This window comes from Chiloscyllium plagiosum, chromosome 18 (genome assembly GCF_004010195.1).
Source record: "Chiloscyllium plagiosum isolate BGI_BamShark_2017 chromosome 18, ASM401019v2, whole genome shotgun sequence".
NCBI lineage: Eukaryota > Metazoa > Chordata > Chondrichthyes > Orectolobiformes > Hemiscylliidae > Chiloscyllium > Chiloscyllium plagiosum.
In genome coordinates this window covers 32,368,544-32,382,876 of record NC_057727.1, presented here as the reverse complement: position 1 = coordinate 32,382,876, position 14,333 = coordinate 32,368,544, and the positions used below count along the sequence as shown (strand labels likewise).

Here is a 14,333-nt window from a genome sequence, read left to right as displayed (position 1 = left end):
TAGAGGAAGTGGTGGAGGCTGGTACAATTGCAACATTTAAAAGGTATTTGGATGGGTATATGAATAGGAAGGGTTTGGAGGGATATGGGCGGGGTGCTGGCAGGTGGGACTAGATTGGGTTGGGATATCTGGTCGGCATGGACGGGTTGGACAGAAGGGACTATTTCCATGCTGTACATCTCTATGACTCTATTTACTGTCTAATTTCCTCTTGCATTTGATCTCCCAAACTGCATCATCTCACACCTGTCCAGGTTAAACTTGATCTGCCATTTTTCTCCCCATCTTTCCAACTGTCCTTTATCCTGCTAACCTTTTGGCAACCTTCCTCACTAGCCAAAATGCCAACTTGTTTTGTCATCTGCAAGCTTACTAAGCACACCACCTACATTTTCAACCAAATCATTATTATATAATGTATATATTACAAACAGCGATCACAACATTTATCCTTGCAGAACACTATTGGTCACAGATCACCAGGCAAAACAAATTCCCTCCACAACCACCTTGCACCTTCTATGATCAAGCCAATCTTTGTATCCAGCTTACTAGCTCACTATGGGTCTCATGTGACTTGACCTTCTGGACCAGCCTACATGTTTTAATAAAATCTATGTAGTCTGCATTTACTGCCCTATGTGTCTCAATCACCTTCTTCACTTCCTCAAAAGAATTCAATCAACTTTGTGAGACAAGAATTCCCTCACACAATGTGGTTAGATTGTCTCTGAATGGATATGGTCATTGTCTGGCACTTGTGAGGTGTGAATATTACTTGCTACTTGTCAGCCCAGGCCTGGATATTGTCCAGCTTGCATTTGAACATGGATTGCTTCAGTATCTGAGGAGTCATGAATGTTTCTGAACATTGTGCAATCGTCGACAAACATCCTCACTTCTGACTTTCTGATGCAGGAAAAGTCATTGATGAAGCAGCTGAACATGGTTGTGCCTAGGACACTACCCTGAGGAACTCCTGCAGAGATGTCCTGGAGTGGAAATCTTCTTACATGCCAGGTATGACCCCAACCAGCTTTGTTTTATTAAGATACAGGAACCTAATTAATCTATTTGGTCCATTGAGTCTTCTCTGCAATTTGCTCATGATTGATATATTTCTCAATCCCATTCTCCTGCCTTCTCCCTGTAAATTTTGATTCCCTTACTATTCAAGAACCTATCTATCTCTGTCTTAAAAACACTGAATGACTCTGCCACCATAGCTTTCTGCAGTCATGTGATCCAGAGATACATTACCTTCTGGCTGAAGAAATTCTCCCTCATTGCAGTAATAAAGAGTTGTCCCTTCTCTGAGGCTGTGCCCTCGGGTCCTAGTCTCTCTTACTCATGGAAACATCTTCTCTATATCCACTTTATCCAGGCCTCTCAGTATTCTGTAAGTTTCAATCAGATCCCCCCACCATCCTTTTAAACTCCATCGAGTACAGACCCAGAGTTCTTAATTGTGCCACCATATGTCAAATTCTTTATTCCCAGTATCATTCCTGTGAACCTTCTCTGGACCCCTTCAAATGGCAGCACCTCCTTCCTTAAATACAGGACTCAAAACTGCTCACGATATTCCAAATACATTCTGACCAGTGCATTATACAAGCTCAGTACTACATCCTTGTTTTTGTATTCTTATCCTTTCAATAAATGCTAACGTTGCATTTGCCTTCCTAACTGCCAAATGAACATCTATGTTAACCTTAAGAGAATCCTGAACTTAGATTCCTAAATCCTTTTGTGCTTCAGATTTCCAAAGTCTTTCCACATTTAGAAAATAGTCTATGCCTGTATTCTTTCTACCAAAGTGCATAACCTCTCACTTTCTTACATTGTATCTAGTTGCCACGTCTTTGCCTATTCTCCTATCCTGTCCAACTCCTTCTGCAGCCTCCCCTTTTCTTCAACATTACTTGTCCCTCTATCTTTGTGTCATCTGCTACAATGCCCTAAGTTCTTTCATCCAGATCCTTGCTATATAATGTGAATAATTGTGTTCTCAACTCTGACTCCTGTGTAACTACACTAGTTACCAGTTGCCATTATGAAAAAGACCCCTTTTTCTCTACCCTCTGCCTTCTGCCAGTCAACGAATCCTCTATCCATGCCTATACCTTGCCCCTAACATCATGGGCTCTTCTCTCACTTAGCAGCCTCCTGTATGGCACCTTGTCAAAGGCCTTCCAGAAATCCAAGTAGATTATGTCCACTGGCTATCCTTTGTTTAAAGTTTTCATTATTTCAAAGTATTCTAATCCATTTGCCAGACATGACATCCTCTTGATGAAGCCGTGTTGACTGAATCTTATTTTACCATGCACTTCCATGTCATTCATAGTCCCATCCTTTATAATGGTCTCCAAGATATTCCTGATGTCTGAGATCAGGCTAACCAGCATATAATTTCCCATCTGTTTCTCTCCTATCTTAAACGGTGTGTTACATTAGCCATTTTCCACTCCTCTGGGACCCTCTCTGACTTCAGCAATTCCTGAAAGATCACCATCAATGTTTCAGTTGTCTCCCACACTATTTTCTTCAGAACTCTGGGGGGTAGTCTATCCTAGCCAGATGATTTATCTATCTTCAGACATTTCAGCTACCCCAGCACCTCCTCCTTAGTGATAGGCACTACACTAACCTCTGCCCTCTAATGCTCTTGAAGTTCTGGTCTGCTACTGGTGGCTTCCACTGTGAAGACTGACATAAAATACATTTCAGTTCCTCCACCATTTCTTTGTTCCCTATTACAATTTCTCCAGCCTCATTGACCAGAAGTCCAATGTCCACTCTTGAATTTCTTACTTCCCATATGTCTTAAAACAAAACTCTTGCAATATTCTTTTATATTTCAGGTCATTCTGCTATAACATGCATTTCATCATTCAAATTGGTTATAACATGATCGACGAATTATGGACGTTGTTTGGATAACGCAAATTTTCTACTGAACGGATATAGCAATTTTCTATCAGCAATCTTCTATGGCGTGATTTTCCATTGCATGATTTTCTATAGCGCAGAGGAACACAACTGTTGCATTATTGCAGAACGACCTGTACTAGCTCGCTTAACCTCATATTTCATCTTTTCCTCCCTTATTGCTTTTTTAAAAAAGTTATCCTCTGCTGGTTTTTAAAGGCTTCCCGATCACCGTCACCACACTGTATATTTTGTCCTTTTGGCTTTATGCTGTCCCTAACTTCACTTGTCAGCCATGGTTGCCTGACCCTCCCCTCAGCTGTGTCTCCTGAATTACCCCCAGAAACTCCTGCCTTTACTGCTCCACTGTCTTCCCATGCTGGGCTCTCTTTCCAATGAACTCTGGCCTTTTCTAAATTGTAACATGAGCTTCTCCCTCTAACTGCAGAGTGAATTATATTATATTGTGATTAGCGCGTTCTACCTCCTCCTCCTTCTTGAGCTCCCTAATCAAGTCTACCTCAATAGATATCAACAAATCTAGAATTCCCTGTTCCCGAAAGCGGTCTATTGCAGACAGCTCCAAAAAACAATCTCATAGACATTCCATGAATTTCTTTTCTTGGGATCTGCTATCAACCTAATTTTTTCCAGTCCACCTGCAATTTAAGTCCTCCATGTTTACTGTAATAGTGCCATTCTTACATGCTTTCTCCTGATTTATTTTCTGCCCCACATCCTGACTGTAGCCAAGGGGCCTGTAAATAACTCACATTGAGGTCTTTTTCTCCTTTGCGGTCCCTCTTACAGCCACATCTCTAATACCCACAACATAGTACCTGCCAATTTCAATCTGAACTGCAAGCTCATTTACTTTGTTTCATATGCTGCATGCCTTGAAGTAGACCACCCTCAGTCCTACATTGACTGCACCTCTTCTCATACTTGTCCCCTTAGCTGCTTTACCTGACCTTTTCCATACTCTCTGTCCTATTATCAGTTCTGGAAAATCTAATAACCTCTCCTGAGCCCTCCCCACCTGCCACCTTTAAATGAGCTTAAGGTCCTTGTGACCATCCTTGTTTAGCCTTTCTGCTAGGATCCTTGTCCCAGATTGGTTCAGATGGAACTCATCCTGAAGGTACACTTCCCTCCTATCCCAATACCAACGTCAGTGCCTTGTGAATTGCAAACGTTCTTTCCTGTACTATTCTTTTAGCCATATATTTACTTCCCTACCTCTTTGCCAATTTGCAGGTGACTCAGGTAATAATTCTTTGAGGTCTTTTTTTAAAAATTTTGTTCCTAATTCCTGATATTCCCCAAACAGGAACTTCTTGCCTATGTTGTTGGTGCCAACATGAATCACGGCAACTAAATCCTCCCCAGCCCTCTCCAGTATCCTTTCAAGCTGATTTGAGATGTCATTCACCTTGGCACCAGGTTGGCAAAATGTGTGGAGTCTCGATCCTGCTCAAAAAGGATACTATCTGCCCCCCTAATTATTGAAACCCCTACTGCTATCATTTTTCTTTGAGCTCCCCCACTTGAATGGCTTCATGGATCACTGAGCAGTGGTCAATTTGACCATCCTCCCCGCAGACCCTATCCTCATCCATACTGCGAGGAAGAGTTACTGACTGGAAATGCTAACTCTGCTTTATCAACACAGACACTGATTCAAAATACTTGTTTAGTATCTTCCCCATCTCTTGTGCATCCACGCATAGTCTGCCTTGCTGATCTTTGAGGGGCTCTATTCTCTCCCTAATTACTCTTTTGTCCTGAATGTTTTACCCTTCATGTCCACTTGAATCATCTAAGACTTCTTGGATAATTTTATAGTTAACAAACCTTCTTATTCTAATTTACTGATACCACATGGTGAACAATGGCCACACAAAGTAATTGGCAGTAGGAAGCTTCAGTCTTGCTCAACAGCATCGGTTGATTATGTAGATGTAATGTAGTTAGTATTTTAGGTACTAAGTTAACTGATAGTCTCTCTCAGCAGTTTAGACTGGATTTAGGAGTAAGCATGTATTACTCTTAGCTACGCAGATTTAACACTATAACAACTCTGACCAAACGCTGCTTAGCTCTATCAAGGTACAGTCCCTTTATATCTGGACGGGCAGAGCTTATCTCATGTCAGTTAACTCTTTTGAGGAGTAACTGTCTTGTATAATATCTAAAACTTCTTGGATAACTTCAACTTCCTATCAGATTTGCTCATCTATCTGCTTTGCTGATGCTGAGATTCCTATCCATACTCTTGCACTTCTGATGTCACCTTAGCTGATTACCTCTCCTTCAACCACAGAATCTTCAAAATGAATATCCTTGCTAAGTCCCAATAAGTTTCCCAGTGCTGTCCTTATTGACTTATATTGATTTCCATCCCCAGTACATAACATTTAAACTCTGCATCATGATCTTTGAATCCCTGTGTGGACTTACCACTATGTTATCAGCAGAATTTATTCAAGAAATCATCTGTCAACAATACTGTTGACATCCCTGCTGTCCCAATCTCCAAGCGCTCCAAGGGAATTAAGTTTCTAATTAGTAATGGAAGTGCAGTCACTGGGAATCCTGACTACATCAGGACATTCACTTCCTTCTGTATGGTGGAAAGCCTGGTCCTATTGTTAGCACTACAAACTGGGAATGGTGGCTGCTGCTGAAAAAACATTTGGGCCTTCATTTGGTCTCACTGTTCTATTCCTGAGAAGGGTAAATGGCAGGATGGAAGTTGCAGGGTTCACTAGCATCCAGGATGGAGGGTCAGAGGAAAGATGCCCAACTAATCCCACAATGAAATAGCACTAGTTTAGCTGTAATATAACTTTTTTTTCTTTCTTTTCTCTATTCTGTAACTAAGGATTGTACATAGGAACTCTATATTTAGATGGCACTGAGTGTTGGTGACATTGTTACACTGTAAGTAATCTGTAACTGAAGAAGGAGAAAGTGAGGATTGCAGATGCTGGAGATCAGAGTCGAAGACTGTGGTGCTGGAAAAGCACAGCAGGTCAGACAGCATCTGAGAAGCAGGAGAATTGACATTTTGAAATTCCTAATGAAGGACTTATGCTTGAAATGTCGATTCTCTTGCCCCTCAGATGCTGCCTGACCAGCTGTAACTGAAGAAACTGTACCTACTGTACTTACCTTTTGTAAGTGCCGATTCAAACTTTTCGCTGTACTCATTTGAGTAGATGTGACAATAAATCTAATTCAATTCAATTGAATTCATTATCCCGGAAATTCTCTTCCATTAGGTGGTGCATGTTAATTTTATTCTCTGCATGCAAGTCATCCAGATAGTTTGATATCCCTTCACACATTTTGACCTCCTCTATTTTGTGTATCAACCCTTCATTTGGTCTTCTATTGATGCCTTTATTTGACCCTAACCCAATGGAATTCCTTTCCTAAACTTTTCTTCTACTAACAATAACTTGAATTGGTGTAATGTCTTTAACATGGTAAAACATCCTGCTTCACAGGATTGTAAACAAACACCATCTGCCACTGTGCCACATCAGAAATATTAGGAAGGATTGACTTAAAAAAAGATAAAAAGAGGCAGAGATTTACAGAAAGAATACCTGAACTGAGGAAAACTCAGGCCATCATTTTCATAGGAACTTTGTTGCTTTTCCCAATCTCTCCCTTTTTGATGTAACATCTATTTTTCTTTAACTTTGCCACATATGAAACATTGTTCCATTTCTAAAACTACAGTTACGATATAAATGAAAAAGAAAAATTGTCTTGCCTTCAAGTCTCACCTTCACGACCTTAGAATATCCAAAAATAATTTACAGCCGAACAAATTTTACTGAGCTTTAGTCAATATAGTAGTGTTGAAAAGAACATGCTAAGTTGTAGATATCGAGAGCAATGAGATAAATACCCAGATAGGATTGCCCTTGGTATCCTGAACCAACATTACCAAAAACAGACTTTTTTTTTGAAAAGTGCCATGGAATTCTTTTATAGTCATGCCCAAATTATTGTTGGAGAGTGAAGTTTCATTGTTCTGTCTCAGCTACGTTTAAATCCCAGTTCAAAAATGTCACTGAGTTAATCACAAGAAGTGAAAACAAACATTGTATTAAAGACAATTTAATATTGAAGTATGTCATTAATAATAATATATTTTAAGGAGGCATATTAAACACAAAGCATTAAAATCTTTGCCAAACTACAATGCTTAACTATTTCAGGCTTTAGTTGAGCAATGCATAGTTTTTTTAAAAAAAAAGTTCCTGATCTGTAACAAAATGTACATCTGCTGTTTGATATTTAAACTCCCTCATATTTATACACTTTACAATTCTTCTGATGCGCTCCTGCTTTAAGTCTAGTTGAGGTGTGGCAGGATGGCATCAGGTTTGTTATGTTGGGACAGTGCCAGAATCACAGGCAGGCAATCACTTGCACCTTGTTTGTGATGATGGCTTACATGCTTCTGACCCCACCAATTTAATATGTTTCTAAGCATACTCACTTCAAGGATGGTGATTTGCTTTCAGGCCTAAAGCAAACAACCATTTCCTTTGCAAAGAGCAACGTTGCATGCATTCCCTGCTGTGAACACTTGAACAGAAACTCTAAAGAAGTATAGACAATGTCGCCTCAACAAATAGGGATATTCATTGTTATGTTTTAGTAGTTACCTAACTACACCAATATTATTTATCAGTATTCCCTTGCAATTCTTTTCAAAGGTATTTTGTCTGCCTTACCTGTGAAAGCAAAAATCATGTGTCTATTGATCATTCCTATTCCGTATTTCTCTTTTGTTGCGGTTCACCTACTGCATTATTTAATAAGAAGGAAATCCTCAAATGCAGGAACTGTGTTATATGGGAGAAAAAGAAACAAATCACTGGGAGGGGAATTAACAGATGTAATCCTATTTTAGGGTTCAGTTAGCATTTACAAAGTGCCTGAACTTTGCCCTCATTATTAATTGAATTAAATTGAATTGGATTATGACTGTTTGCTGCCCCGTACGCGCACACATTATTGGTCTTCATTTTAGATTTCTTGTGTTTACTGTAGCTGTAGCACAGTCAAAGACAATGCCAATGCTATACTTATTTTTGCCTTCAATGTACTGAATTAAGATATAAACTAATGTTCATTAATTTAAGGCTGACCATTCATATTTAACCGTGGTTAATTCCAAGGCTGTAATGCTCCTGTTCAATGAAGAAAAGAAAATTAATTAAAAAGTGCAGCTTTGTTGAAGTTAAATATTAATAGAATTCAAGGGGTTTTCAACAGGCAGCAGGAACAATTTACTTATGTCTTTAATGTTGTAAAATGCCTCAACACACTTAAAAGTGTAATTAAACAAAACTTGGCACCAAGCCAAAAAAGGAAAAATGAGGCAGGCAAGTTTAAAGGCGCCTTTGAAAGAAAATGAGAGAAGTGGAGAGATGGTAAAGTTCAGAGGACATTACAGAGCTCACTGCATATATAGCTAAAGGCACTGTTATTAGTGGTGAGAGTGCATAAGAGGCTAGAGTTGGATGGACATAAATAGGTTTCAGAACTAGAGGAAGTTGGAGATATAGGGCGGGCAAATTTATGTATGGTTTTAAGAATGAAGATTTGGTGTTTAAAATTTATTAATGAACCAGGGGCTAATATTGAGCTCAGGGATGATGGGCAAATCAGGATATAGTCTTTAGATGTTTTTGTATAAACTAAAATTAACGCAAGATGGGATGTTTATCAAGAGACCTTTGGAATTGTCAAGTCTGAAGATAACAAAAGCATCAATGGAGGTGTCAGCAACAAATGAGCTGTGTGATGAATTTTGAAATGCATTGAAGATGATAGTAATCTCCCCTATAAGTCAGAGATTGTGGGTTCAAGCTCCACTCAAAGATAAAGTTTAATATTCAAACTTGGTGCTGATGAATGGGTGCATTGTTGGAGATGCTGTCCTTCAGATGGAACTGTTAAATCTCATCTGTATTTGAGGTGGATGTTATTTTGAAGAAAAGCAGGGAAGTTATGCTCAGTTGTCCTTGCCATATATTCTTTAATCAACACCACAAAAACAACAGATTATCTGTTCATTATTGAATTGTTTGTTTGTGGGAATGTACGGTGTGAAAACTTGGGTACTGCACTTTGTGTTACAACAGTGATTATATTTGCAAAACAAAAATTGACAGCTATAAAGCACTGAGAGATTTGTGGTCATAAAAGATGCTATATAAATGGAAGTTTTTTTCTTCTTTCATTTGATAACCTTGTTTTATACCTTGTCTGGAGAAAGAAGGACATCATCCACAGGCGCAATCCCATAGGTGACAGTCGTTCTCAAAAATGTAGTTAATTGTCAACAAAAAATGGTTAATTGTCATGTTTGAGCCTAGATATTGAGTTGGCTTTATAGTTAGAATACTGTTCACCTATGGGGGTTGCCTGTTGCAAGTGTAACTGCTTAGATTTCAACGCACCCTCACTTCAATATATTTACATGGAGAGTTGGTAGGCACTCTGAAGATTTGAAAGGCAGATTGACTTGGTGAAAGTGGGCAGAGGCAACATTCCTCATACATAACTTAACTCCAGCTTCTCTCTGACCTAGACCCTCTTCAATGGTGTTCCAAGTTCCATCCAACAGAAGCTCATGCAATAATTTCCATTCTATATTACATGAAGAAATGTTACTTCAGAGGTACTACACATTATCATGTTCATTCTTAAGATATTAGGGATAAAAATAGGTTACCTTGATAAGTTTAGGACTTTTTAGGAATATGAATAATGACCCAGATCTTCCAGTCTCTAGGTACTTAGAGACTGGTTGTACTTTGAAATATGTGCATTAGGAACTTTCAGAATACCCAACCCTCTGACTATTTAGTAATTGTCCGAGACATTTAAACTTCTGATGGCCAATTACTCAGCATTTGGAACCCTCTAAGTCATTGACTCTGAGTTAAGAGTTCTAATTTAATTAACCTCAATAGTTGGACAGAAAATATTAAAGGGATTAAAACCTGCTTCGATCTTGGCTAAATATGAAATTGAGGAGTCTGACAAACAATCTTTCACACTGACCTCCATCCCACAGATACCAGGACCCCTGTGCATTCCCAGACATCCGTCGTGCCCAGCCCAACACCTGTCAAATCACACATCACCCACTTACCTACCACCTGCACTAGCTCAACCATCTCTCTCCCACTTGCCACCTGTACTTCCTCATCCACCTTCCATGCTATCCAAAACCCACATAGCATCCTATTGACTCTCACCTATCTACATGTCACCTTGTCCCTTCCTCCACCCTACTCCCTCTCCTACTTGATGTAGTTACTGAGAGAACTTAAGTGTCCATCAAGTATATTTGGAACTTGTAACCATTATGCTGACAGGAACAGGGAAATTATTGTTATAAAAAAGGTGTGGCTTCCTTAAGGATCAACACTTATGCTGCCAACATGCCTTGCTATACTGCTTCTGTTGTGGTGTATCCTGCATCGGAAATCCAGCTGGAAAGGTCCTAGAAAGGTAGGTGGGCAACTGTTTTTGTGAAATACTTTGGAAAAGGGATTTTGACTAGATCAAAAGATTCAAGCCAACTCTGGATTAGTGGTGTAGGTGTAACTGAGTTCACTGAATCAGAAGTGATTATAAAATTGGGGATAAACTGTGACTTTAAAAGATGTGAAAGAGGGAAGATGAAAATTTGGGTTAGGAATTAATGAAAATAATTGAGGTAGGGGGTAGATTAGATTCCCCACAGTGTGGAAACAGGCCATTTGACCCAGCCAGTCCACACTGACCCTTCAAAGAATAACTCACCCAGACCCATTCCCCTCTGACTAATGCACCTGACACAATTTAGCATGGCCAATCTACCTGACCTGCACATCTTTGGACTGAGACAAAACCCACGCAGACTCAGGGAGGATGTGCAAACACCACACAGTCACCCGAAGCTGGAATCAAACCCAGGTCCCTGGGGCTGTGAGACTGTAGTGCTAACCATTGAGCCACTGTGCCTCCCTGTACATAAACTATTAAGGAAGTTGCAATGTGGAGCCAGATGGAAAAAAAGCTTATACAAGACTTTTAATTACCATTTTTATTGTGACTGGGGCCTTGAAAAGTGGGCTCAGAGGAGTTAAACAACTTCATAGCATGATTTCAAATTGTCCATTTTGATGATGTCTCCAGGTCTTGCTTGTCTTATTGGCTTTGCTGTCAGGAGAGTGGACACATTTACACCTATGTTGCATGCAATTACTCATTTACCACCATAAGCACTCCCCTTGTCTTTTGGTCTGGGCGCCCTCACCATCAGTTACAATCACTCCTCTTCCTCTCCATCCACCAGGCCCTTCCAGTTCTGAACAGGCATATTGGATTTGAAATGTTAACTCTTGTTTCACTCTCTACAGATACTACCAGGCCTGCTGAGGTTCCCCAGCAATTTTCTGTTCTTGTTGCAGACAGTGAAGTACTTTTTGAAATGGTGTAATGGATGAAATGGGACAACCAATTTGTATTCTGCAAACTCCCACAAACAGCAAGGTGATAACATCCAAATTATTATTCTATTCTTTGAAGAATAAATATTGACCAGGATACCACGAATAACTCCCCTAGCCGTTTTCTAAATAGCCTCACGGGGTCTTTTACATCCATTCCCAACCGAATCAGTATAACATCTCTGGGGGAGGGGGACAGCAAACCTGGCAGTGCAGCCTTTTGTCATTGATGCACTGAGCTTGCAATCTTGAGTTTTCCTCCCGAGCCTCGGAGTGGGACTTGAACCTGGGGAATCAGAGGTGATTGTGGTACCAACTGAGCCACGGCTGATACCACGCACACCTGGGGTGGGGGGGACTGAAGGGGATCTCGTTTGAAGCAGCAACACGAAAGACTGCAAGCACAATGCGGGCGTGCAGAGGAGAGATTGCTGTTGAAGGGGTCTGTCTGGTTGTGTTGTTGCAGCTGCCTCAGGTGGGAAAGGCAGGAAGCTCAGTTTAGCAGCAAGCGGGGAGGGGGGCGGCGGGCACGCATGCGCAGTGGGAGCTGCCGATGGGATCGGGACGATGGCAGCTTGGCTGAAAGTTTCCTTTTTGCTGCTGACTTTCTGCTTGATTTTCCAGCACGGGAACAAGGTTGCTGCTGCCAGGTCCAAGCAGCGGGGCTCGTTGCTGTGTCCCTCCAAAGTAAGCTGAGGGGTTTCTTGTGTGGGAGACCTCTTTCTAAAAACTTTTATTTGCGGAGTTGGGGTGGGGGTTTGCTAAGATCGTGAAAAACTGCGGGAGAGATAGAGAGAGATATCTGATTGGAATTTTCTTTGCATTTGAGCTGGCTGTGGACCAGTTTTGTTTTGGATGGCGATATTTGTTCGGTGAATCAGTAAATCCATGGAAGTGAGAAGGATCATCTCTACTGTTAATGGGTTGGAAACAGAAGGAAAGCCAAGGGGTTGTCATTGCATTTTGTTTGTGGTTTAACAGCATCTGAACTGGCAATCAGTGAGCTGGTTTGTATTAAAGACTGATTCGCTGTTAACAGCGCAGTCAGTCATCAGGAGGTTTCCTTTATCCCCAGAGAGTTACTTGACCTGACCTGTTGAGTGATACGGTGCCTTTTGTTATTTTAATGAATAAATCTCGACCTTTTTACCTTCGATTGATCAAAGTGTTAGCAACAAGTGTAACCGTTTTCCTTCGCTAGTTTCATTTCCCATTGCACATCGTGTAATCTGGAGAGGTTCAGACTACAAGATTGTGGCATCAGTTTTTAAAAAAAAAAAATTGTTTGAAAGGAGAAATCTGTGGGGAGCCTTTATTTTCAAGGCAGAGTGGGTGTAGTGATGAATGACCGAATGCCCCCGAAAGCATTGTTTGTGGGGCAGGATTGCCTTTGAACTGAGACCTCAGTCGGAAGTAAAGTGGCCCATTTGCGACTGCATTAAATTCCTTGGTATTTCCTCTTTTTAACCGCAGGCCACTTCGCATACAAACCAGCTGGCTGGTTGTAACTTTGGAGGCTGCAAACTGAGCAGAACTCTTTTAATCACTGGGGTGCTCACTTTGGTAGCTGTTGGTAATTTTGTCAGAATTTTTAAAACGAAGTTATTCATTGACAAGTTCTTAAATCATGGTAATTTCTCGAGCTTGAAATACATAATGTATATTAGAATAACATTTTATTGACATTCGCTCGTGATTAGTGTATTAGAATACATTATGTTGCTGTGCTGCACTGTATTTGGTAACATGTTACAAATGATAAGCAATTCAGAATAGCTGGTGGACATCCCAGGCGGTTTATAGTCTCTGGTTCCCAGATGGTGTTTGATTGTGTTTACCCCTGGAGTCATTTGTCCTGCCGACCCCCCCCCCCCCCCCAGGTTTTCTTTAAATGAGCCAGTTACCCTTCTGTGTTCTTCTAACTTGTGAGATTCTTGGTTGACTTGTGCTTTCTGATGGCAGTTTTCTTTAGTCAGGGTGTCCTTGATGTGGTTGCCTGCTTTTGGCAGTACTTCAAGAATGACTAAACTTTAAAATAAATTTCCTTGGTTCGACTTCACTAAAGGCACATCTTTCCAGATTTTCCTACGTTCCATTGAACTTTCATTCTTTTTTCATGGGATTGTGAGCATGATTAAAAATGATTAACAGTTGCCTGTCCCTAATTGCCCCTTGAACTGACATGCTAGGCCACAAAGTGCACTTAAGAGTTGGGTGCTAAGTGTGGCTCAGGAGTCACCTGTAGGTGATTTTTGATCAGGTAGCTATGCTTCCTTTTCTCTAAAGGATTTTGTTGAACCAGATGGGGTTTTAAGAGTTCATCATTACAAACACTGGCTTTATGTCCCAGATTTTCATTAATTTAATTCAAATTCCATCAGCTGTTGTATCGGGATTTGAACCCATGTCCCCAAAACATTAGCTTGTGCTTCTGAATAACCAACCCAGTGCTGTAACACTACACCAGTTGGATCTATTGGTTGGAGGGGAAAGCATTCTTTTTGTGTGAAATTATGGAAGGTGTACATGGTTGAACTGTCAGTTGACAGATGTTAGCAAGTTCCTGCACTTTAAGAATCAAGCAGTATGAATTTCGAGGGCTTGGAAAATATGTATTTGATTTAATTCAGTAAGGAGCCTATTGATGGTTTCCCCATTTCTTTTGAAGGCTACTGATGTGTAGGTCAAATATTGGCCACCAAATGCAACATAGCTGTAGTTATAGAGATGTACAGCATGGAAATAGACCCTTTGATCCAACCCGTCCATGCCGACCAGGTATCCCAACCCAATCTAGTCCCACCTGCCAGCACCCGGCCCATATCCCTCCAAACCCTTCCTATTCATATACCCATCCAAATGCCT

At 40.6% G+C, this 14,333-nt stretch overlaps 1 protein-coding gene and 1 long non-coding RNA gene across 3 annotated transcripts in view; one reads left to right on the top strand and one right to left on the bottom strand.

Annotated features, from left to right (window-relative positions):
- Nucleotides 1–14,333, bottom strand: part of LOC122559016 — a 23,573-nt gene that overhangs the window by 4,257 nt on the left and 4,983 nt on the right. Inside the window, exon 3 of the long non-coding RNA XR_006314314.1 lies at nt 7,692–7,802. This is a non-coding gene — a long non-coding RNA (uncharacterized LOC122559016). The remainder of the gene's footprint in view (nt 1–7,691; nt 7,803–14,333) is intronic.
- Nucleotides 12,010–14,333, top strand: part of il17rd (interleukin 17 receptor D) — a 104,882-nt gene continuing 102,558 nt past the window's right edge. For both annotated transcript variants that reach the window (XM_043708114.1, XM_043708113.1), the window contains exon 1: nt 12,010–12,155. In XM_043708114.1, coding sequence (XP_043564049.1) covers nt 12,036–12,155 — 120 coding nt within the window. In that variant the 5' untranslated portion in view covers nt 12,010–12,035. The remainder of the gene's footprint in view (nt 12,156–14,333) is intronic.